This window comes from Capricornis sumatraensis, chromosome 6, assembly GCF_032405125.1.
Source record: "Capricornis sumatraensis isolate serow.1 chromosome 6, serow.2, whole genome shotgun sequence".
NCBI lineage: Eukaryota > Metazoa > Chordata > Mammalia > Artiodactyla > Bovidae > Capricornis > Capricornis sumatraensis.
The window spans coordinates 13577190-13601698 of NC_091074.1; the positions used below are offsets into that span (position 1 = coordinate 13577190).

A 24509-nucleotide genomic window follows, 5' to 3' on the forward strand; every position below is an offset into this window, starting at 1 on the left:
ACCCACCCCTTATAGCTTACTAGTATGTTTCCTCTGGTTTTAGGAACCACCACCCCCCCCCCCCGCCCCCGCCCCGAGTTGTCCTGCTTGGTTACAAAACCCAAGCACTAGAGCTAGAAAGCTTGGCCATGACTACTTGAGCTATTCATTAAGAAAACAATCTTGGTTAGTCTCTAAAGATGATAGTATGGATTGGAAGAAAGTTAGTCTCAGATAAAGCAGGATTAGAGAGGGGAAGATAAAAATCAAAATGCTTATCCCTTGCAACTTCCTTCAGCTGTTTTTAGCTTTCTCCTTGCAACCGGAAGAAATCCTGGTCCTTTGGGGGGATTTCCAGACAGCTCTCTCCTGAAACGATTATGTGCCTTCACACAAGAAGAGATCATGCTATATCTCCTTGCAACGTTTTTCTTATGAGTAAGTGGAGGTGCAGTCACTGCAGACAGTGACTGCAGCCGTGAAATTAAAAATCACTTGCTCTTTGGAAGAAAAGCTATGACAAACCTAGATTGTGTATTAAAAAGCAGAGATATCACTTTGCCGACAAAGGTCCATATACTCAAAGCTATGGTTTTTCCAGTAGTCATGTATGGATGTGAGAGTTGGACCATAAAGGCTGAGCACCAAAAAATTAATGCTTTCAAATTGTGGTGCTAGAGAAGACTCTTGAGAGTCCTTTGGACTGCAAGGAGGTCAAATCAGTCAGTACGAGAGGAAATCAGTCCTGAATATTCATTGGAAGGGCTGATGCTGAAGTTCCAATACTGTCAGCACCTGATTTGAAGAGTCAACTCAATGGAAAAGATCCTGATGCTGGGAAAGACTGAGGCCAGAAGGAGAAAGAAGCATCAGAGGATGAGATGGTTGGATGGCATCACCGACTCAATGGACATGAGTTTGAGCAAGCTCCAGGAGATGGTGAAGGACAGAGAAACTTGCCATGCTGCAGTCCACGCGGTCGCGAAGAGTTGGACGTGACTTAGCTACTGAACAACAACAAACAAAGTGGAGGTGAAATATGTTGTCGGTGCGTGATCGAGTGAGCTCTAAATACACTGAGAAAAGTGTGTTCATTCAGACATCCTACTAAGCACAAATCTCTTCCAATATCCACCCCAAAGCAAAGGAATGCCGTGCTGCCTCACATGACATGCCGTTACGTCCAGACCCTTTGCGCTTGGCTTCTTTTCTTTCCTGGCTTTACGAACAGCCAAAGCAAATTCCCCAATCACCATCAAGTCAGCACTGTCCTTTTTTATTACTGTGAAGTATGCATATAAAATTTACCTTTACAGGTATTTTTAAATAAACAGGTCAGTGGCATTAAATACATTCGCACTGTTGTGTAATTATCATCGCCATCTCCAGAACTTTTCCATCATCCCAACCTGAAACTCTGTCCCTGTTAAACAACTCCACATTCCTGCCTCCCCAGCCCCTGGTAACTTCTATTTTGCTCCTTGTTTCTATGGATTTGACTGTTCCATGTAATTCAGAAGAAGTTCAGAAGAACCCTACAGTGTCTGTCCTTTCGGAGACTGGCTTTTTTCACTTAGTATAATGTCTTCAAGATTCATTCATGTTGAGGCATGTATCAGAATTTCACCTTTTTAAGGCAAGATAATACTCCATTGTGTGTGTGTGTATGTGTATATATATATATCTCTCTCACATTTGTACATTGTACATATATATCACATTTTGTTTATCCATTCATCCATTAATGCAACTTTGGGTTGTTTCCACATTTTGGCTATTCAAATAATGTTGCTATGAACATGGGTGTACAAATACCTGTTCAAGTCTTTGCTATGAATTATTTTGTGTGTATACCCTAAAGGGGAACTGCTAAATGGCCATCCGCGCATGGTGCAACTGGTCCTTGAACTAGAGTAAGCCAAGGGGAGGTGCAGAAGTCTACAACTAGCAAGAGTGGGGCTTTCACAACTTCTCAGGGCCCTCAAATCAAAGTTGGAATCCCAAGTCCACCACAGACTTACTGTAACCTAGCTATGCCTTGTTTAACAGGGTAAATGCTGGCCAGCAGAAAGATATGTCCAGATTCTAGTCCCTGAGCCTGTGAACGTGATAGTATTTGGGAAAAGGGTCTTTGTGGATGGAATTAAGTTAAGGATGTCAAGATGAGATCATTCTAGACTATCTGTTGGTTGGCTGGTTTAGTCACTAAGTCTTGTCAGACTCTTGTGACCCCATGGACTGTACCCTCTCAGGCTCCTTTGCCCATGGGATTCTCCAGGCAAGAATACCGGAGTAGGTTGCCGTTTCCTTCTCCATTAGACTATCTGAGTGGAGCCTAAATCCAGTGGCAAGTGTCCCTAGAAGAGACACATAGAGGAATGGGGAAGGGAAGAGAAAAGAGGGGAAGGCCATGTGAAGACAGAGGCAGAGATGGGATGGGTAGGCACACACTAAGGAATGCTGGGATCTACCAGAAGCTGGGAGAAGCAAGGAATGATATTTCCCCTCAAGCCTTTGGAGGGAGCACAACCCAGCTGACACCTTGATTTTGAACTTCTAGCCTCCAAAACTCTGAGAGACCACATTTCAGTGCTTTAAGCTACCAAGTTTGTGGTAATTTGTTACAGCAGCTGCAGGAAACTAATACAGCTTGGTTTCCTCATTGCAAAATAGAAATGCAACCATACCTCCTTCATAGAGTAGTTTTGATGATAAAATGAAATAATCCACAGAAAGCACCTAGCCTAGGGCCAACAGCATATTCTTAGTGAAATGGTGGCTGTTATTTACTGCAGTGGAAACCCTGTTTGCATAACAAATGGATGGCAGAGGCAATGCAGGACCTAAGTCATACACAAGGCAGTGGTTCAAGGGAGTGGTCTCATAGTCATTTTCTTGTCTACCAGTGCCCATGGGCACAGGGAAATTTTCAGATCCTGAATTCCAGAGAGCAAAGTCTAAGTTTCCATGTGTCTATGTGTTGGGGTTGTGGAGGAGCTGTATGTAATAAACACGTGAAACAGTCTTTATGGGCCAACAGAGATACAAAGTGAGAATACTTTATGTATGTGTACATTTTCCTGGAAAGCCCATGGCTTTCATCAGATTCCAAAAAGAGTTTAGTATCACTTACATAAAGTCTTGAATGATAAGATTAAGACCGGGCTCAAAAATATAAAACAAGTAAGTGTCCCATTCAGCTGGAGGGCCACCTGTGGCTCAAAAAGTCATCACTGGAGCTTCACCTGTTACCTAATTCCAGCAACCAGTCAGGACTTGAGTGCATGCTCAGATGTGTCGGACTTTTTTGCGACCCCCTGGACTGTAGCCCCCAGCCTCCTCTGTCCTTGGAATTCTCCAGGCAAGAATACTGAAGTGAGTAGCCTTTCCCCTCCCCAGGTGACCTTCATGGCCCAGGGGTTGAACCCAGGTCTCCTGCACTGCAGGCAGCTTCTTTACCATCGGATTCTTCTGGGACTCCCTTAAACCGCCCAGTGTGTGGTATTTTGCTATGGTAGCCCCAGCTGGTGAATTCATTAAACACCAAAAACTATGCCAGATGTTGGAGTTGGAGATGATGAATGCATAGCTTCTCCCCAGGGTCACCGGCTTGAGGGAATACTGCAGGCTCCTGCAAGACACAGAAGCTAGCCCTTGATCTCTCAAAGCCACCTGAAACTAGGCGGGTTTGCCGAACTTCCATGTGAACTTGCCTGGACCAGCTGTTTCAGTTGTTCATGGACCCAGACTCACTAGACTGGAACCAGACTTCTGCAGGCTGTCTCTAAGACCTCTTTCGTTTTGTTCTGCATAGTTTTGTTGTTCTGTTCTGCTCTATGAGAGAAATAAAGTTTCACTCTCTTCCAGAGAAAGGATAATAGTCAGCTTTTGACACCCATCATTTCAATAATAATCTCATCAAACTCAGATTAGCTCGTTCTGGGAACTCTCTCTCCATTGAGTCTGTTGTGATTAACTACATTCACAGTTGGGCTTCACGGGTGGTGCTCGTAATAAAGAACCCACCTACCTGCCAATGCTGGAGATTTAAGAGGCTCAGTTGTGACCCCTGGGTCAGGAAGATCCCCTAGAGGAGGGCGTAGCAACCCACTCCAGTATTTTTGCCTGGAGAATCCTATGGACAGAGGAGCCTGGTGGGCTGCAGTCCATGGGGTCGCAAAGAGTCGGACACAACTGAAGCAACTTACAATACACACACAGTTAAGAAAATTGTGAGGAGGAAGACCATCCAAAGTGATCAGATTAGGAAAAACTGTGAGATTATTGTTGAGAAAGCTGACTGGAACATTCAAGCATTCTGAGATTATTGCATTGAATGTCGCATGAGATGGTGGCCCAGTGTGGGATTTCTGGTATCACTGGTTTGAAAGGAAAATATTTGCTTTTTTCCTAGGAAATATTAATCAGTTTTCCCTACTAGTTTTGCATGAATTTCTCTTGATACAGGACACAGAGGTGGAATACTGGTCAGTGTGACACAGAATTTTAAGGCTAGACCTCCAAAGTTCACTATTTCTGTTTGATTTTGTGTCAGGAGGTAAGGAGGAGGAGGAGTTTCCTGTGTATACAGTAGGTTCTCATTGATTATCCATTTTATACACAGTGTCAATAGTGTATATGTGTCAATCCCAACCCTTCAATTCGCCCCAACTCCCTCCTTCCCCCCTTGGTTTCCATATGTTTATTCTCTATGCCTATGTGTCTATCTCTTCTTTGCAAATAAGACCATCTGTATCATTTTTCTGGGCTTCCTAGGTGGGGCTAGTGGTAAAGAACCTGCCTGCCAATGCAGGAAACCTAAAAGACACAGATTCAATCCCTGGGTCGAAAAGATCCCCTGGAGGATGGCGTGGCAACCCACTCCAGTACTCTTGCCTGAAGAATCCCATGGACAGAGGAGCCTGACAGGCCACAGTCCACAGGGTCACAAAGAGTTGGATACGACTGAAGCAACTTAGCACGCACACATACCTTTTTTCTAGATTCCACATGTATGTGTCAATGTGCAATATTTGTGTTTTTCTGATTACTTCACTCTGTATGACAGTTTCCAGGTTCATCCCTGTCTCTGCAAATGGCACAATTTCATTTCTTTTTATGGCTGAATAAGATTCCATTGTATTTATATAGTACATCTTCTTTATCCATCCCTCTGTTGATGGACAGATTACTTCCATGTCCTGGCTACTGTAAACGGTGCTGCAATGAACACTGGTCTACACGTGTCTTCTTGAGATATGGTGTTCTCTGGGTATATGCCCAGTATAAGGAGTGCTGGATCGTATGGTAGTTCTCCAAGTCACCCCTTTTACTATGCTGTGTTTAACAGTGATGAAATTTACAGTAGAAAGCTCAGACCTTGAATTATCTTACTTGAAAATAAAGACAATTTGCCGACCTTCCTAGGAAGGATGACTGTTAAACTCAAGAATGAGTTCAAAAGAACCTACTTCCCTGGAGAACTTTAATAGCCCACAGATGTCCATACATCTCAAGGACTTTGCTTTAATCCTGTCCAATTCAGGAGGACACGTACTTCTCAGAATCAACCTTATGATTCTTGATTGCAGATTTTCATTAACTAATGGTACTGAATTTTACACAAAAGCCTAGCATCCCTTTATTAAACAAGCTTTTAAACCTGTCCTCATTTCCATGATCAGAACTGAATTCAAAGGAAGAATTGTTTTATCTAGACACCATGCTCCGTGAGTCATTTCTCAAGCACTAAAAACTTGTTTTATTTTCACTGCCTACAGTGACCTGGATTCTCATAATGTTGAAAGTGGATTTTCAAGATTACAACAGAGTTGAAGCAAATCTGAGATTTACTGGCAGTTCACAGATGAAAGCGGCCTTGACGGGAGTGTTTTTATTAGCAGAACATCACTCCAGGGGAAACAACAGGGATGTGAAGTGTCAAGGGATTAGTTAAAAGATGAGGCATGCAATGGGGCCAGTTCTGGAGAGATGGCCCTGTATGCGTTCTGAGTGGCGGTGCAGCAGGCATGATGATAACCAGTCTGCAGTTTCCTCCCACAGTCTCAGCTGACACGGGGCCACGATGCCTCCAGGGCACACAAACCACCTTCTCCAGAAGGCACTGCTTTCAGTGCAGCATCTCCGCTCAGAAGCCCCTCAGCACAGGCATAGAGGGTGTGGCTGACAGCGTGGGAAGTGGTCTTCCTGCAGACTCCTTCTCCCTGCAGAATACTCTTACTCCCTGCTGACTTTCAGATCTTCTCTAGGCAAGATTTCCTGTAGATAGTCTTGAACTCTCCCTGTAAAATTTTCCTTCAGGTCTCATTTCCCCTCCTCCTATGCAGCTTTAATTTACTCCTCTGAGTTTTGTATATTGCAGGGAGAAAACTGGGGCACAAGAGAATCTGTTCATCTCCTAAGCAACTCCTTGTTGTTGTTTAGTTGCTGTATCTGACTCTTCGTGACCCCATGGATTGTAGCCTGACAGGCTCCTGTGTCCATGGGATTCTCCAGGCAAGAATACTGGAGTGGGTTGCCACTTCCTTTTCCAGGAGATCTTCCTGACCCAGGGATTGGCCTGTGGCTCTTGCATTGATAGGCAGATTCTTTATCATTGAGCCACCTGGGAAGCCCGAGTTTTCCCGTAGAAAGTCTTTAACTCTCCAAAAAAATTTTCCTTCAAGTCTCATTTCCCATCTTTCTGTGCAGCTTTAATTTACTCATCTGAGTTTTGTATATTGCAGGGAGAAAACCAGGGCACACGTGAGTCCTTTCATCTCCTAAGTGATTCTTTAGACTTTAACAAAAAGTCTGCCTTCACATTTCTGGCGTACATGGACTGTGCTTTTGTTTAATCACACCTGTGTGCATAACTCACATCAAAATGCAAAGAATTGTCACCTGAACTCTCAGAAACCCTTGCTCAACCAAGCCAGGAGGTCACTCGCTTACCAACAATACATCCAAGAGGATGTGGACTGAACTCATTTCTTCCTTGACTTTGTGAAATGACAATACCAAAACCTAAAAAAAAATCCAAACTACAAAAAAAAATCAGTTACTAAGAGTTCCAAGTTATATTCTGCCTATTCGAAAGATCAAAACTGTTTCATCTTCTCTGCTTTACAAAGGATACACCCAGCTTCACTGGACACAAAAGGAGGTATTTCCTCATTGACGGTGTAGGTCAGGATAAAGTCACCACAGTTCTGCAGCTTTCTAAGTTTTCTTTTTGGAAAATGTTATATTTTAAGAATCTAGGTTCGAAATCTAGAGTCTCGTGCAAAGGTCAGGAAATGCTTCCTCCCCACAATCTGTGACTCCTCTGATTCCCAAAGCCCCCTGACCCCTGCCCAGAGTCCAGGCATCGTGGGCCAACAGCTGTCCCCTTCAGCCCTGGGCCTAGATGATTTAATGGTCACTTGTCCATCCCTGGGCTGCCAGCACTTTAACCGAGCAATTGTTACAGGGGTCTTATTGCTGACCCTGCTTCAGCCTCTCTACTTTGGTCAGACTCCAACCCCACCCAGGACGGAGCTCTCTTCTAAACCCAAGGGTTCACAACCATCTCTCATCTCCATGCATCCCTTGGGCTTAGTAAAGCATTTGCCACCAACGTACCACCCCAAACTGCACTGTTCTGGTGAGTTAATTCTCTCCATCCCCATCGCATGGTGTAGAGCAAGGATCTAGGGATCAGAGATGGGGGTACCAATCCTGCTTGCCATCTACCTGTTGCATCATCTTGGACAAACCATGTAGTTTTCCAGAGTCTCAGCAGCAACTGGAAACATACACACTGCACGGCAATGGTGCAGATGAAGTGAAATGATAGTTGTGAAAGCTCCCAATTCAGGATGGAGTACTGTTGTTTAGTTGTGAAGTTGTGTCCAACTCTTTGTGACCCCATGGACTGTAGCCTGCCAGGCTCCTCTGTCCATGGGATTCTCCAGACAAGAACATGTGTGTGGGTTGCCATTTGCTTCTCCAAGGGATCTTCCCAAATCAGGGATGAAACCCATGGCTCCTGCACTGGCAGGCAGATTCTGTACCACTCAGCCACCAGGGAAGCCCAGTATGAAATATAGGTATTCTCATTTCTTTTCCTTCTATCCGAGAAAGTTGCATAATTAGAAGTGACTTATTTACCCAAAATTTCCTCATCTATTTGTGCAAATCGAATCATTTTTGGCAACTAACCTTTCATCTGAAAGTTCTGACACTAGGTATATTTCACAAACAATAGTCACAGTCCTTCACTTCAAGTGGCAAGACACAGTTTTAGAAATAGACTATTCGGAGCAGAGCACATACATTAAATCTGAAAGCCCTATGGTGGTGTTTGTGCCGTGGGCTCTTCAATTCCTTGTGTAATGTAAGCGAGGCTTCCGAAGCGAGTGGTTCTAGTAGATCCCAGGGCACGAGAGAGATGCCAAAGCAATTACATGCATGGTGAATTCAAAAGAGGGAAATGTGCGTGCAATGGGAAGATAATCTCTGTGGGCTTAATTTCTAGGAAAGGCGAGAGTCATCTCTGCCAGCAGCCACTGGATGTCATTGGCATGGAGCAATTAGTGGGGATGATCTTCGAGAGCATAGATGGCGTTGTGACCACGAGGCAAACCTTCCACAGCGAAGGTCCTAGAAGGATAACGAGGGCATCGTCAGTGCTTTGAATTTATAAGCTGTTTTCTAAAATGTTGTGTTGGAATGTAGTTTATTGACAATACTGTATTAATTCAGGTGTACAGCAAGGTGATTCAGATATATATACACACACATGTATTCCCACTTCTCATGTATATATATATATACACACACACACTCTTTCAGATTCTTTTCATTACAGGATATTATAAGATATTGAGTAGAGCTTTCCCTGTACTATACAGTTGGTCCTTGTTGATTATCTCTTCAGTACATAGTAATATGTACATTTTAATCCCAAACTCCTACTTTATCCCTCCCCACCATCTGCCATTTTTGATTTCTAAAATAAAAATGAAAGTTACTAAGTCATGTCTGACTCTTTGCAACCCCATGCATTGTAGCCCACCTGGCTCCTCTGTCTACAGGACATTCCAGGCAAGAGTGGGTTGCCATTCTCTTCTCCAGGGGATCTTCCCAGCCCATGGATCAAACACACATTGCAGGCAGATTCTTTACTGTCTGAGCCACCAAGGAAGCAGTGTGTATATTTTAATCCCAATCCTATTTTATCCCTCCCCATCATCTGTCACTTTTAATTTCTAAAATCACCTCACTTTTTTAACCCATCTCAGATGAGCTGGGGCAGGGCTTATATATATTTCTATACTCAAGTCTCGGAGAGGGCAATGGCAACCCACTCCAGTACTCTTGCCTGGAAAATCCTATGGATAAAGGAGCTTGGTAGGCTGTAGTCCATGGGGCCGCTAGGACTCAGACATGACTAAGCCACTTCACTTTCACTTTTCACTTTCATGCACTGGAGGAGGAAATGGCAACCCACTCCAGTGTTCTTGCCTGGAGAATCCCAGGGATGGGGGAGCCTGGTGGGCTGCCGTCTCTGGGGTTGCACAGAGTTGGACACGACTGAAATGACTTAGCATACTCAAGTCTACTCACCCTGAAAGGTTGTTTTGTTTTAATTCTGCTTTTTCTCGTTCCCGTCAAAGTCCAGCTTCTTGGAAGAGAAGCTTCCATTGGTTGACCTCCCTTTTCCTCATTTACTGATCTTGAAAATTTCCTAGCTGCCAAGTTCAACAGCCCCTCCCAGACCTTTGCCTGCTTGACCTCACTAAGGAATTTGACCCTGCTGACCCCCGGCCCTGTCCACTTCTGGAAAACCTCTCTGGTTTTCCTCTTATTTTCCTGACTATTCCTCCTTTGACCGCTTCGAGAAGAAACCATTCCTGGGACTTCCACCCTCAACCGTCCTCATCCTCTTTGCTCCTGTGATATCCGGTCCTTCTCCAACTATTACTCAGAAGTGGTTGCATCAGAGTCCACCCAGGAGAATGAAATAATCCCAGTAATCTGAACAGGGAAATCTTCATTTGAATGAAAGTGTTAAACACTGATGACTAGAAAAAGATATGTCTATATTAATCAAACCAACAAGCGTAAGTAGCTTCAATATCAGATATCAATTCAGTACTGAGTATTTCTCCGATCACATGATTCCGAAATTCACTCTATTTCTGAGAATTCATGTAAGCATGCAATTTCTGTCAAGCAAATAAACAGAGCTCAGACACAAAGCAATCTTGGCAATGCCACTTGGAGGCAGAGATACCTCATAATTATACACATAGACATGCATATCTTTACAGACAAAGACATCTCACAGTTTTCCAGCTAGAGTTTTAAGAGGCCTTTTCTGTTTTCTTCTTTCTTCTTCACTCTCAGGAATTAAAGTTACCTAGAGCACAGGTAGATCATTTACATCTCAAAGGCACACGAAGAGAAACACCCATTCCTTCCAGAAAGCCAACTTCCTCTAAGGGCATATGCAAAAACCAGTTTCAGAATGTCAAAAGATTCCTATTTTGGCCATTTTCAGGTACTATTTTTACTTTCTAAATAGCCAGTTCAGTTTAAACAAATAATAGTAATAACAATACATATCATCCATTGTATATTAAAACATTTGTTGTGGTTCAGTCGCTAAATCGTGTCCGATTCTTTGTGACCCCAGGGACTGCAGCACGCCAGGCTTCCCTGTCCTTCACCATCTCCTGGACTTTGCTCAAGCTCATGTTCATTGAGTTGATAATACCATCCAAACATCTCGGTCACCTCTTTCTTCTCCTGCCCTCATTCTTTCCCAGCACCATGAATACATATGCCTCACTTTCAGAGAAACAGGAATCCACATGTAAGTTAACCTTTGCTCAGCACCTGTGGCCGTTCTTAAAATAAAAAGCAATGGCCAGGGATTTCCCTGGTGCTCCAGTGGCAAAGACTCCTCACTCCCAGTGCAGGGGGGGGCCAGGTTCAATCCCTGGTCAGGGAACTAGATCCTGCATGTTGCAACTAAGACTTGGCACAGCAAGTCAAAAAAAACAAAAAAGAGCAATCGGATTTCCCAGGTGGCTCAGTGGATAAGAATCTGCCTGCCACCATCATCAGACACAGGTTTGATGCTTGATCTGGGAAGATCCCACAGGCTGCGGAGCAAGTAAGCCGGTGCACCAGAACTACTGAGCTGGTTTTCCAGAGTCTGGGAGCCGCAAATACAGACGCCCATATGCCCCAGGGCCGCTGTTCTGCCAGGAGAGAAGCCAGTGCCCTGAGAAGCCCGGGCACCACATCTAGAGGGCTGCCCCCACCTGTCTCAACTGGAGAGAGCCCGGGCAGCAAAGGAAGACCCAGCGCAGCCATAAATGCATAAAGTTTTAAAAGAAATGTTTTTAAAAATTTTTTAAAAAGAAGGCATGGCCGGCCCAGAGGTGCGTCCACTGCCTTACTGCCTAACTTCGCTTTCCCCACCGTCATGGCGGCCAGAATCTCCAGGACAGCCTGAGGGTGTCTAGGGGTTCTCTGTACTCTGGGCAGCGCCCAGCCCTCATGCACAGCCACCACAGGACCCCAGTACTAGCGGACGGCACCCTGGGGTCCCCCCTCCGCCCTGGCTTTCAAGGCCCGCGTCAGTGGATGACCACAGAGGGATTACACCGGTAATCTGCCAGCCCCCGTCCTAATTTCCCAGCATTTTGGTGCTCGTGGGCATTTCCTCAGTCCCCTGGGGGCTCCGCCATTAGTTGGACTGCACACAGAAGCCTAGCTTTAAGACCAAAGGAAGAGCCGGGGTCAGTGACAGAGACATCAGCGGTTCATGGAAGGGGGAGCCTACCTGTCTGAAGCAGGGTCCCGGGACAACAGACACCCGCACTGTACGCGTGGAGCGCAGGCAGGACAGGGCGGCCGCCTCCGCCCCGGGGCAGGGCGGGCGGGGTGGGGGTGGGGATTGGGGGAGATCGGCCCTTACAGGGGGACTGATACCTGGTCTGCTCCGGGGTTACCAGGGCAACCAGCAGATGGCCACGCCCCTCAAGGCCCCCTTGATGAGCCATCCAGGTGGAGATTTCTGATCTCAACGTGAGAACAATCTGGGGCAGGTGTGTAGGGAGGTCAGTCATATGAGTCCGGTAGCAGAGATTCAAAAGGAAGTAACTATTCAACTGGTGGGTCACTCCTAACGTGTGCTGGGCTTCATTGTGAGTAGAATGAAGCGCACATTCAAGGCTGGAATAAGACAGACCCAGTCTGAGAGTCTCATGTAAAACATACTGACTAGTTGATGGCACCAAATTGTATAACTGACCCTACCTAAGCAAGGAGAGGCTTCCCGTGTGGTTCAGTAGTAAAGAATCGACCTGCCAGTGCAGGAGACCTGGGTTCAATCCCTGCATCAGGAAGATCCCCTGGAGAAGGAAAATGGCAACTCACTCCAGTATTCTTGCCTGGAGAATCCCATGGACAGAGGAGCCTGGTGGGCTACAGTCCATGGGGTCACAAAGAGTCAGATACAACTGAGCAACTAAACAAGAAGAAGAAGCAAGGAGAACTGAAATGTTCTCATCAGGAAAAAAAAAAAAAAGATAAATATGTGAGGTGATGACTGTGTTAATTAATGAGAAAAATCATTTCACAAAGTATACATATATTAATTCACCACAATGTATATGGTAACTATCTAATTTTATATGTCAATTATACCTCAACAAAAGCTGAATTTTAAAAAAAAAAAAAGGTTCATGAGCTCTCAGAAGAGAAATCCTTTCCCCGCTTTTCTAGTAAAATTGAAAAAAGTTTCAAGACCCTGAAAGATAATTGGTCCTGTCTGGTGTATTGGCAGCAGAGGTGCCTGCAAAATTCTTTCTGTGCTACGGCATGCTGTGGGGACCAAAAAAGATCACTGCTTTCCGAGAATGAAAAGAATAAATGATCACAGACAGGACCGTGGGATTTAAAGAAAGGCTGTCAATCACTGAGGAATGAGAATCACGAAGCAACAATTTTTGGATCCCATCAGTCAAGCTATGGACATCTCTGCAGTTGACCCCACCTGGGGATGACCTCAGGGGTCATCTCTCCTAGACTCACCCAGCCCCGTGAGGATACCCTGCCAGAAGAGGGCTCAGAAACCACTGGTCCTGGCGTATCAGGACTTTGGGGATGACAAGGGACTAGATGTGCTTTCAAAGGAGGGGACAGACTTTTCTGGGGTGGAGGGGGTTGAATTCAAATGTATTTTTCTGAATTTTTAAAACTGAGATATAATTGACCTATAACCTAGTCAGTGTACTGAAAAGCAGAGACATCGCTTTGCTGACCAAGATCTGTATAGTCAAGGCTATGGTTTTTTCAGTAGTCATGTATGGATGTGAGAATTGGACCATAAGGAAGGCTGAATGCCAGAGAATTGATGCTTTCGAATTGTAGTGCTAGAGAAGACTCTTGAGAGTCCCTTGGACAGCAAGAAGATCAAACCAGTCAATCCTAAAGGAAATCAATCCTTAATATTCATTAAAAGGAATGATGCTGAAGCTGAAGCTGTTGCAAAGAGCTGACTCAGTGGAGAAGAGATGCTGGGAAAGATCAAGGGCAGGAGGAGAGGGAAGCAACAGAGGACAAGATGGTTGGATAGCATCACTGACTCAAGGGACATGAGTTTGAGCAAGCTCTGGGAGACAGAGGAGGGTAAGGAAGCCTGGTGTGCTGCAGTCCATGGGGTTGCAAAGACTTAGACATGACTGAGCAACTGAACAACAACACAATCTATTCACTTCCGGGTGTCCACATAATGATTTGATATTTGTATCTATTACAAAACAATCACCACAATAAGTCTAGTTACCATCGGTCACCGTGGAATTACTAATTTTCTTACAATGCAAGCATTTAAGACCCACCGTCTTAGTACATACAACACAGAATGGGTATCTGTTGTGACCAGGCTGTAGGTCACATTCCCAAAACTTTTTCGTTTTATAACTGGAAGTTTGTACCTTTTCATCATCTTCACCATTTCATCCACTAATCCTTTTTTATTTTCCACAGTATACAATGTCTAGCATAGTCCCTGGGGCATCTTAAAAACCCCAAGTCTATGGAAGGGCGATAGCAAACCCCACCCCTGCGTTCGCTGAGCTGGTCTCTCTTTGACCACCAACTGAATTATCTGTCCCCACTTGCCAGCCACCTCGATGTTTATTCCCCGCGCCCCTTCTCCGGAGCCTCTTTCCTAAAACCTCCCATGTCGGGGAGGGAAAGCCCAGGTTCCATTCGAGCCGGCATTCTCCTGCCAACCTAAGACAGCCTTCACTCTCTGCCAGACCTCCTAATCCTCGCCCCCAGGAGATCTCTGTAATCCTGTCTCACGTCCTGAGTCCCTTTGGCCCAATTTTTCTCCTGTTTCTTCCCTGTTCCTAGTCAAGCACCGCCTCTCTTTCTAATCCTGCTCCAAGTCTCTCGGTCCTTTGAGGTGATTTTCGTCCTGCTGAGTCTCCACACAGGATGTTGGAGGAACAGAGCAGGAAAATGCCCTTTTCTGTCCCAGATGAGTCAGTGACCCTGTCCTCGATGTGTGTGTGTGTGTTCATGTGTGCTTGTGTGAACTGCTTTTCCTTTAGCTGCAGATACACGAGCCCATGGTGGAAAAGTTGAAATCATCTGTGTTCTTTTCTTGTCTACTTTCCCTTAGAAAGAAAACTTTATTCAAAAGTGTAAGCAAGCATTAGGGTCTGTTCTGTTGCGATTTTACTCACCAGCTCACTGTGACGGAGCCATGTTTGTGAGCCGAGGATGGGGTGTGAATTGAAGAGGTGGGTGTGAGCAGAGTGGCTGGACAGGCTGGAGTGCAGGTGCCCACCTCATCCTGTGCTGGACTCTCGGTGGCTCTTCTCTGGCACAGCAAGGGGCTGAAATTTACACAGATGTGGACAATTATGCCCTTGGAACTTGAAATTTGGTTTCCAAAACCATTTATCCCAGTGTCTACACAGATGCCATTTGGATGAGAGTTAAGAATGTTTGAGAGTTCCAAAAATGGTTTCCTCTACCCCTTGCCAGAGCCCTTTCACATTCACAGCATTTAGAAAGAGAACCAGGCACTCTGACAGCTTTGGGCAGGACTGGCAGATCCGCTGCCCGGCCTCGCTGGGTGGCCCACGTCCTTTTTTGCCTCACGTCCTCCTCTTTCAAGAGCAGAGCCCGTGCAGCTGGTCCCCCTGCAGCCACGTGGCCATAAACCACGTGCAGCTGCTGTTCCCTCCACCTGGACTCAGGAGTGGGAACAGGAGTGCCCTGAAGGAGCCTTTGCCATCAGTTGACACTGGGCTTCCAAATGGCTCAGTGGGTAAAGAATCCACCTGACTGCAGGAGACGCAGGGTGGGAAGATGCCCTGCAGGAGGGCATGGCAACTCACCCCAGTATTCCTGCCTAGAGAATCCCATGGACAGAGGAGCCTGGTGGGCTACAGTCCATGGGGTCGCAAAGAGTCAGACATGACTGAGCAGACAGCAGAGCTCTAAGGATAGAGAGGCTATGAGTTCAGTGGCCAAGAATAAAGAGACAGCTCTTCCCAGAGTTCTGTCTGGCAACCCCTGGCAGAGCAGCTTTAAGAAACTGAAAGCCTGGTCCTGGTTGAGATCAGACAGGCGTTGACGGATGCTAGAGCCCAGAGAGTGATGCAAGCTCAGACTTCCATCCCTCAGGCTGCTTCTCTTTCACCCAATAAACCCAAGCACACACCTGGGAATTGATCCCCCAAAATGCCTCTGTTAAGCTTTGCTCCCTAAATTCCACAATGAAATTCCTCCCTGATGCTTGATTGAGGAGGTAGAGAAAAGGTGAAGGAATTGGGAGTGACTGGGGCACTCGCTGACATGGCCAAGTTCGTGTCCTGCCCATCTGGATCTCCCAGGAGACTAAGAGGAAGTAGGTGGGACTTCCCTGGTGGTCTAGTGCTGAAGACCCTATGCTTCTACTGCAAGGGGCTCAGGTTCAGTCCGCGGCCAGGGAACTCAGATCCCACATGTTGCCTGTGCATGCATGTGTGCTAAGCCACTTCAGTCATTTCCAACACTTTTCAACCCTATGGACCACAGCCTGCCAGATTCCTCTGTCCAGGGGATTCTTCAGGCAAGAACACTGGAGTGGGTTGCCATCCCAGGGGATCTTCCTGACCCAGGGATGGAACCCAAGTCTCCTGCATTGCAGGAGATTAAGTGATTCTTAATCACTGAGCCACTGGGAAAGCCAACCATGAGTGTGGCACAGCCAAAAAAAAAAAAGAAGAAAAAAAAAGAGGCAATTCCTCTGTGGAATGGGTGTGGAGGTGGCACGCATTTTCCATCATCCGGGTTCAAATGTGGAATCTATGGCAGCCAGAAAAGTGAATACAAAGGTGCTTGTGTGTGTCCACTTCCAGTTCCTTTGTTTTTGCAAGAGTGTCCATAGCTCTCCTGGGATTCTCGGAGAAGTGTGTAGGCCAAACCAGGTTCAGAAGTGTCACCCCGTGTCCTCCATGCTTTCACATCCCCTGTCCGCATGAGAGCACTGGTCCAGCAGCAGAGGGTGAACCCCCAACTGTGGCCAAATTTCCTGAATAAGGAATCTGGTATCCACAAGCTTGATTCCCTCCTGACAACCCATTGCAGATGGATTCTTTACTGTCTGAGCCACCAGGGAAGCTCAAGAATACTGGAGTGGGTAGCCTATCCCTTCTCCAGCGGATCTTCCCAACCCAGGAATCCAACCAGGGTCTCCCACATTGCAGGTGGATTCTCTATCAGCTGAGCTACCAGGAAAGTCCACTCAGTTCTTTACTGCAATATTTGCAAAGAATGACTAAGTCACTTTTTTTCTCATGCTATAACTTTTCAAAGTCCCTCTACATGATGTAGAGCAGCGGTCCCCAAACTTTTTGGCACCAGTTTCGTGGAAGACGGGTTTTACACAGACTGGTGGGGAGGTGGTTTGGGGATGATTCAAGCACAGTACATTTATTGTGCACTTTATTTCTATTATTACTAAATTAGCTCCACCTCAGATCATCAGGCATTAGACCCTGGAGGTTGGGGACCCCTGGGGTAGAGAATCTTCATCCAGTCAAGGAGTGCACCAATAGTCACTGTCTTTCCTACCTTCCTAACACTCTCTTGTTGTTGCTGTTCACTCACTAAGTTGTGTCCAACTCTGTGACCCCATGGACTGCAGCACTCCAAGCTTCCCTGTCCTTTGCTATCTCCCAGAGCTTGCTCAAACTCATATCCATTGAGTTGACGATGCCATCCAACCATCTCATCCTCTGTGGTCCCCTTCTCCTCCTGCCTTCAATCTTTCCCAGCATCAGGGTCTTTACAGTGAGTCAGTTCTTTGCATCAGGAGGCCAAAGAACTGGGGCTTCAACTTCAGCATCAGTCCTTCCAGTGAATATTCAGGGTTGATTTCCCCTAGGATGGACTAGTTTGATCTTGCTATCTAAGGGACTCTCAAGAGTCTTCTCCAGCACCACAGTTCAAAAGCATCATTTTTTTGGTGCTCAGCCTTTTTTGGGTCCAACTCTCACATCCGTTCAGGTCTACTGGATGGCACGTTTTAAGTTATGATCCAGGAGAAATGCTAAAAGGAGGATGATGGGGCCATTCCTGGCCACCAGGGGGCGTCAAGTGAACCCCCTTACACAGTGACCTCTTCCTCACACCTTCTACCTGCGACACTGGCCTCATACTGGAGCTCTCTCCTAGCTAACCTAGCTAATGTGACGATGGGATACAATGCTTTGAAGCAGGAAGATGACCAGTTATGGTTAAAGAACCACCTGAAAGGAAAAGCTCTGTCCTTGTTTCTAGACTGCAGTTTCACCCAGAGTCTCACTGAGGTTTTGCAGTCCAATCTTCTCATGTTCTTTTCATGTAGACTGGCCCATGTGCTATTTAATTCTCCAGTTTCTCTCCATGTGAATTTAAGGCACCATCCAATCATCGTGGGATTAAATTAAAAAAAAACAAAACCCTGCTGAATCTCCACCAGGATTGTCAGGAACAGCTCCATCCTTATCCTTCCCTCTCTCCGCAGCTTCGAAACGTGGCAGCAAACCTCTGTGTGGACAGCAAGCACGGAGCCACGGGGACCGAGCTAAGGCTGGATGTGTGTGTCAAGGATGGTTCTGAGAGGACCTGGTCCCATGAGCAGGTGCGTCCTGGGACTGGGGGCGGGGGGCTGGTACAGGCAGGGGACAGTGTGGGAATAGGTCTCTAGAGGGGCCTGGGAGGTCACCTAGCTCTGCGGTCAAGGGAACCCCTTCTCGGCTTCCGCTTCCTCTCAGGGCAGTCCTGGTCATCCATTGAGATCAGGTATTAACACGGGCTTTAAAGAAAGGATGCCTGCAGTTCACGGCAGTGCAGTCATGCTGCCAGTAGAGGTGCAGACTCTGGTCAAGGAGCTAAGATCCCACATGCCACATGGTGTCAAAAAAAAAAAGAAAAGAATAGAAAGCATGGTAGAGAGATGGTGATTGTGACCCTAGTGTTCTGCTTCCTTTCCCAGGACGATCGCTTTCAAACCATGAAAAGTTTGTACGGTGTTTATACAACTCTCCCGAGCAGATTTCATGGTTTCCTGGAAGGACTCTTGGTGATTCTGTCAGTTTTTGTGACTTTCTCTAATCTTATCTCCCCCTCTGGCTGTCATTGTAGCAGCAAGCTGTGATCTTCCACACAAAGGATAACTCAGAGGCAGGAACACCCCAGAGTGGACCACATGGTTGCTTTAAGACTTGTTGTTGTTCAGTCACTCAGTTGTGTCCGACCCAACCCCATGGACTGTAGCCCGCCAGGCTCCTCTGTCCGTGGGCGTCTCCAGGCAAGAATACTGGAGTGGGTTGCCATTTCCTCCTCCAGGGGATCTTCCTGACCCAAGGGTCGCACCTGCATCTCCTGCTTGGGCAGGCAGATTCCTTACCGCTGAGCCACTGAGCAAGCAGGGAAGCCATGCTTTAAGACTATTTACTGCTAGTGCTTGAAAACAGCATTCCGGAGCAACTCAGTTTATTAAGTGAGGTGTGGTTCCCGACCACCTCTGAAACGTGACGGTCCTGGTAAGGGGCTTCCCTCACCCCGAGTCACCCGTAAAAGAGGAAAGACAGGGGAAGAATTGTGCCTGCCCCTTTTTATTGTTTTAAATTATAAAATCTTTCAAACAGGAAACTATAAGAAATTAAACCACACACTCTCATGTACTCATCACACAGACTGAAGGCATACGACTCGTAACTAATGAACGCTGTTAGTAGAAGCCCCCACCTCGCCCAGCCTGGGATCTCCAAGAGTTATTGGGTGTGATGAGGCTGGACGTGTCGGCCTTCCCCTCTCCCCACCGTGCACCTGCTCCTGCCCTGCCCCGGCACAGAGCAGCCAATTTAAGAAAACCGTTGTACTAAGCCAAGTCCAGAGCACAGCCCAGAATCAACTCCATCAATCCCTAAACCAGGGACTTTGCTGAGGGGAGCTTCCCTGGGGGGCTCAGTGGTGAAGAACCCACCTGCCAATGCATGAAACTCCAGAGACCCAGGTTCCATCCCGGGTGCGGAAGGTTCTCCGGGGAAGGGAATGGCAACCCTCTCCAGTATCCTTGCCTGGAGAATCCCACGGACAGAGGAGCCTGGCGGGCTACAGTCCATGGGGTCGCCAAAGGGTCGGACACAACTGAGCACACATGCTCGCAAATACACCCTGCATCTATGGACAGTATCAGATGGGTTTTAAGGAAGGCCCTGCAGCTTGCGGCTCACTGGCAGTGGTGCCATCAGTAGAAACTGACTTGCCTTCTTTATCCTCTGCGTGTGTTAGTCGCTCAGTCGTATCTGACTCTTGGCGACCCCATGGACTGTAGCCCTCCAGGCTCCACTGTCCATCGAAGTTTTCAGGCAAGAATGCTGCAGTGGGTAGCCATTCCCTTCTCCAGGGGATCTTTATCTTCTGTGACCAGGGCAGGGGACAGTGTCCACCCATTTCCTCCATGAAGCAATTCTGACTGCAGACTGGGAGCAAGAGAGAAGGCTTCACGGCCGCTCGGTAAGGCTGGCGTCTAGAGGAGAAAATGACATTTTTAAAAGGGAAAAGAAGGATGCCAGAAGGAAAGTCTGTCTCTGTTGAGTTCAGTTCCTCTCTACTGCCTCTGTTCAGCCCGACCAGGAGACACGCCTGTCCAGCTGGTTGATCTGAAGGACGCAGACATACCTGAATGACCGGATCAGGTTTAACATCTCCATCCCAGGGAATGTGCTGGAGTGAAATATGCTCTGGGCTGCAAGCTTTATCTGATGGGTGAAAATAAATATAAATAAAGCCAGCTTTATTGCATACTCAGTCCTACCCTTGTCGTTTAGTCACTAAGTCATCTCTGACCTTTTTGCAACTCCATAGACTGTAGCCCACCAGGCTCCTCTGTCCATGGGATTTCCTAGGCAAGAGTACTAGGGTGGGCTCCCATTTCCTTCCCCAGGGGATCGTCCCTACCCCGGGATGGAACCCCCGTCTCCTGCATTGGCAGGTGGATTCTTTACTGCTGAACCACCAGGGCCAGGCAAAGCTGCAAAAACCTGTGGCATGTAATTCAAGAAATAGTCACCAGAGGGCAGCACTAGATAAGCAGACAGCTATCTAAGAGGCACAAAAGACCACTTAACAAAACTCTTTCTTTTTAAAAATTTTAATTGGAGGCTAATTACTTTACAGTATTGTGGTGGTTTTTGGCATACATTGACATGAATAAGCCATGGGTGTACATGTGTCCCCCATCCTGAACCCCTCTCCCACCTTCCTTCCCCATCCCATCCCTCAGGATCGTCCCAGCTCTTTAAAAAGATTTCCATTCCCGATAGTTTCTGAAAACAAGGCAATCAAACAAGGTTGACAGGAGGTGAAAGTCAATCTTATTTGAAACACATATCACTGTATATTGATGTGGAGGTTCAAAACATCACAAACTGCCTTTTTTCCAGTAATTAACTCTTCGTTTTATTCGATTTATACTCAATATATATTTATTACTCAATGAAGGAAGATCCCCTGGAGAAGGGAATGGCAACCCACTCCAGTATTCTTGCCTGGAGCATCCCATGGACAGAGGAGTCTGGAGGGCTACAGTCCATGCCGTCACCAAGAGTCAGACATGACTTAGCGACTGAACAGACTTTGTGCTTTTGTGTAACACAGTACAGGCTCAGGCGACATTGTGCACGCCACATTAACATCAAAACCAAGAAGTATAACTTATATATCATTATGAACCTGTTTCAAAGTATCACTTCAAAGAAGAAAGTGGAGAAACTAACATCAATGTACTTCAAGAGTGAGGACTTTGGGGCTGAAAACAACTCAGGAGGTACTATGCAGGGAACCTGAATAAAATCTGAATATTTCTTGTTAGTGAGGAGCAGCCCAAAGGTTTCCAGACCTTCAGGTACCTGCATGATGTGTGCCTGTTTCTGCTTTGACATGACCGCACAGGATTGCAGGTCTCAGAAATGAGACCAGTCAGTGCCTGCTTGGTTCCGTGTGACAATTAGGATAAGTTATGCGGCAGGAGAGAGCATTTCAAAGACCCTGGAGAGGGCTTTCCTGGTGGTCTAGTGGTTAAGAATCCACCTGCCAATGCCGGAGATGTGGGTTCAATCCCTGGTCTGGGAAGATACGCTGGAGAAGGAAATGGCAACCCATTTCAGTGATCTTGCCTGGAGAATCCCATGGACAGAGGAGCCTGGCAGGCTACAGTCCATGGGATCAAAAATGAATGGGACAGGACTTAGTGACTAAACAACGAGAGAAAAGGAAACAGTAAGAAAGTAAAGGGAAATCACTGTCTATGGAAGCACACACAAGCCTGGACTCTCGCAGCGTGGCCGCAGTCAGCCCACCCACTTCTGCAGGCCAACTGGGTAATGAAAGACAAGGTAACGACAACAATGCCTTTCAGCTCCGGCTTCTACAGGTATAAAATCAGGAAAAGTGACAAAGTGGAAAATGGATAAACCAGTCACAGCCACCGGTACCTGCACTGCTTATGGTACCAAGATTTGTGACATTTAAGTAACATAAAATTTAATCCATGACAGGTTTATAGGCCAGGACATTGTTATTCTAATAATAGGTAACTGAGCTTAGAATCATTGAAATTGAAAGCTCAAAAAAAATGAATTATTGGTAATATTGCTGTATTAATAATTAGACACAAACAAAACAAATTTATTTGAGAAACCGAAAAGACTAATTATAATTAGTTCCTCTTGACAGTTATTCCAGTGCACTTTCTGTTATATCATGCACTTTCTGTTTCGTTTTCATTTATGTGATAGAAATTTTATTGGACATGAATTACGTGTCATGAATTGTTCTGGGTGCTGGAAACACAAAGATGAAGATATGGCTCCTGCCATCTGGGGTCTCACCGACCAGTGAAGGTTACAGAAACATAAACGGACAAGCATGATGAAATGAGGTGGGGGTGGGAAGGAAGGAGAGGTTCAGAGAGATGGCTTCTTAGGTGAGCTGGCTGGTGAATGTGGGCCTTCCAGCCAGAGAGCCTCTCATGAACAAAGCCATAGACGGGAAAGCATACCACCTGATTAGAGCAAGGAACTACAGGTTTTACATTGAGGTCTAACTGACATACAGTAAGATTTGTTTCATTTACACAACATGGTGGCTCAACATTCGCATCTATTATGAAATGATAGCCCCAAAAGTTTAGTTAATATTCATCACCAAACATAGTTTGTTGTTGATGTTGTTGTTCAGTTGCTCAGTTGTCTCCAAGGCTTTACGACCCCACGGCCTGCGGCACACCAGGCTCCCCTGTCCATCACTGTCTCCCAGAGTTTGCTCAGACTCACATTCATTGAGTCAGTGATGCCATCCAACCAGCTCATCCTCTGTCATCCCCCTCTCTGCCTGCCCTCAATCTTTCCCAGCATCAGGGTCTTTTCCAGTGAGTCACTTCTTCCCATCAGGTGGCCAAAGTATTGGAGCTTCAGCTTCAGCATCAGTCCTTCCAATGAATATTCAGGTTTCCCTTCAGATTGAATGGTTTAATCTCCTTGCTGTACAAGGGACCAAACATAGTTACTGATTTTTTTCTTGTGATGAGAACTTCTAAGATTTACTCTGAGCCACTCCTAAATATTTTACTATTGCTAGAAGATAAAGTCAAGGGGCAGGGATGCAGTTGGAAAACATGGCAAAGGTCAGAAGGTGGAAAGGCCTTTATGTTTTAAAGAGCTTGAACTTCATCCTCTAAGGGTTATGTGAATATACGATGAGATTTCAGGTTAAGAGCCAACATGGTCATATGGGTATCTCAAAACTCTGATTCAAAAAAATACACTCACCCCAGTGTTCACAGCAGCACTTTTTAGAGTAGACAAGACATGGAAGCAAGCTAAATGTCCACAGGCAGAGGAGTGGAGAAAGCAGATGTGGTGTATATGTACAATGGAATATTATTCAGCCATAAAAAGGGATGGAATAATGCCATTTACAGCAGCATGGATGGACCTGGAGCTCATCGTACTAAGAAGTCAGACAGAGAAGGACAAATATCACATGACGTCACTTGTATGTGGAATCTTGAAAAACTGATACAAATATACTTATGTACAAGATAGTAATGCAAAAGTAGGGAGTCAAGAAACGCCTGGAGTCACAGGCAAATTTGGCCTTGGAGTACAGAATGAAGCAGGGCAAAGGCTAACAGAGTTTTGCCAAGAGAAAGCGCTGGTCACAGCAAACACCCTCTTCCAACAACACAAGACTCTACACATGGACATCACTAGATGGTCAACACCAAAATCAGATTGATTATATTCTTTGCAGTCAAAGATGGAGAAGCTCTAAACAGTCCACAAAAACAAGACCAGGAGCTGACTGTGGCTCAGATCATGAACTCCTTATTGCAAAATTCAGACTTAAGTTGAAGAAAGTAGGGAAACCCACTAGATCGTTCAGGTATGACCTTACGATTATATATCAGATCCCTTACAATTATACAGTGGAAGTGACAAATAGATTCAAGGCATTAGATCTGATAGACAGAGTGCCTGAAGAAGTATGGAAGGAGGTTCATGACTTTGCACAGGAGACAGGGATCAAGACCATCCCCCAAAAAAGGAAATGCAAAAAGGCAAAATGGTTGTCTGAGGAGGCCTTACAAATAGTTGAGAAAAGAAGAGAAGCTAAAGGCAAAGGAGAAAAGGAAAATATGCCCATTTGAATGCAGAGTTCCAAAGAATACCAAGGAGAGATAAGACAGCCTTCCTCAGCGATCAATGCAAAGAAATAGAGGAAAATAACAGAATGGGAAAGTCTAGAGATCTCTTCAAGAAAATTAGAGATACAAAGGGAACATTTCATGCAAAGATGGGCACAATAAAGGACAGAAGTGGTATGGACCCAACAGAAGCAGAAGATAGTAAGAAAGGTGACAAGAATACACAGAAGAACTATGCAAAAAAGATCTTCATGACCCAAATAATCACAAT

General features: G+C 45.9%; 1 protein-coding gene across 1 annotated transcript in view; it reads left to right on the forward strand.

Annotated features, from left to right (window-relative positions):
- Positions 1-24509, forward strand: part of GALNTL6 (polypeptide N-acetylgalactosaminyltransferase like 6) — a 1456655-nt gene that overhangs the window by 1407335 nt on the left and 24811 nt on the right. Inside the window, exon 10 of the mRNA XM_068974511.1 lies at positions 18050-18166. Within this exon, the coding sequence (XP_068830612.1) occupies positions 18050-18166 (117 nt within the window). The remainder of the gene's footprint in view (positions 1-18049; positions 18167-24509) is intronic.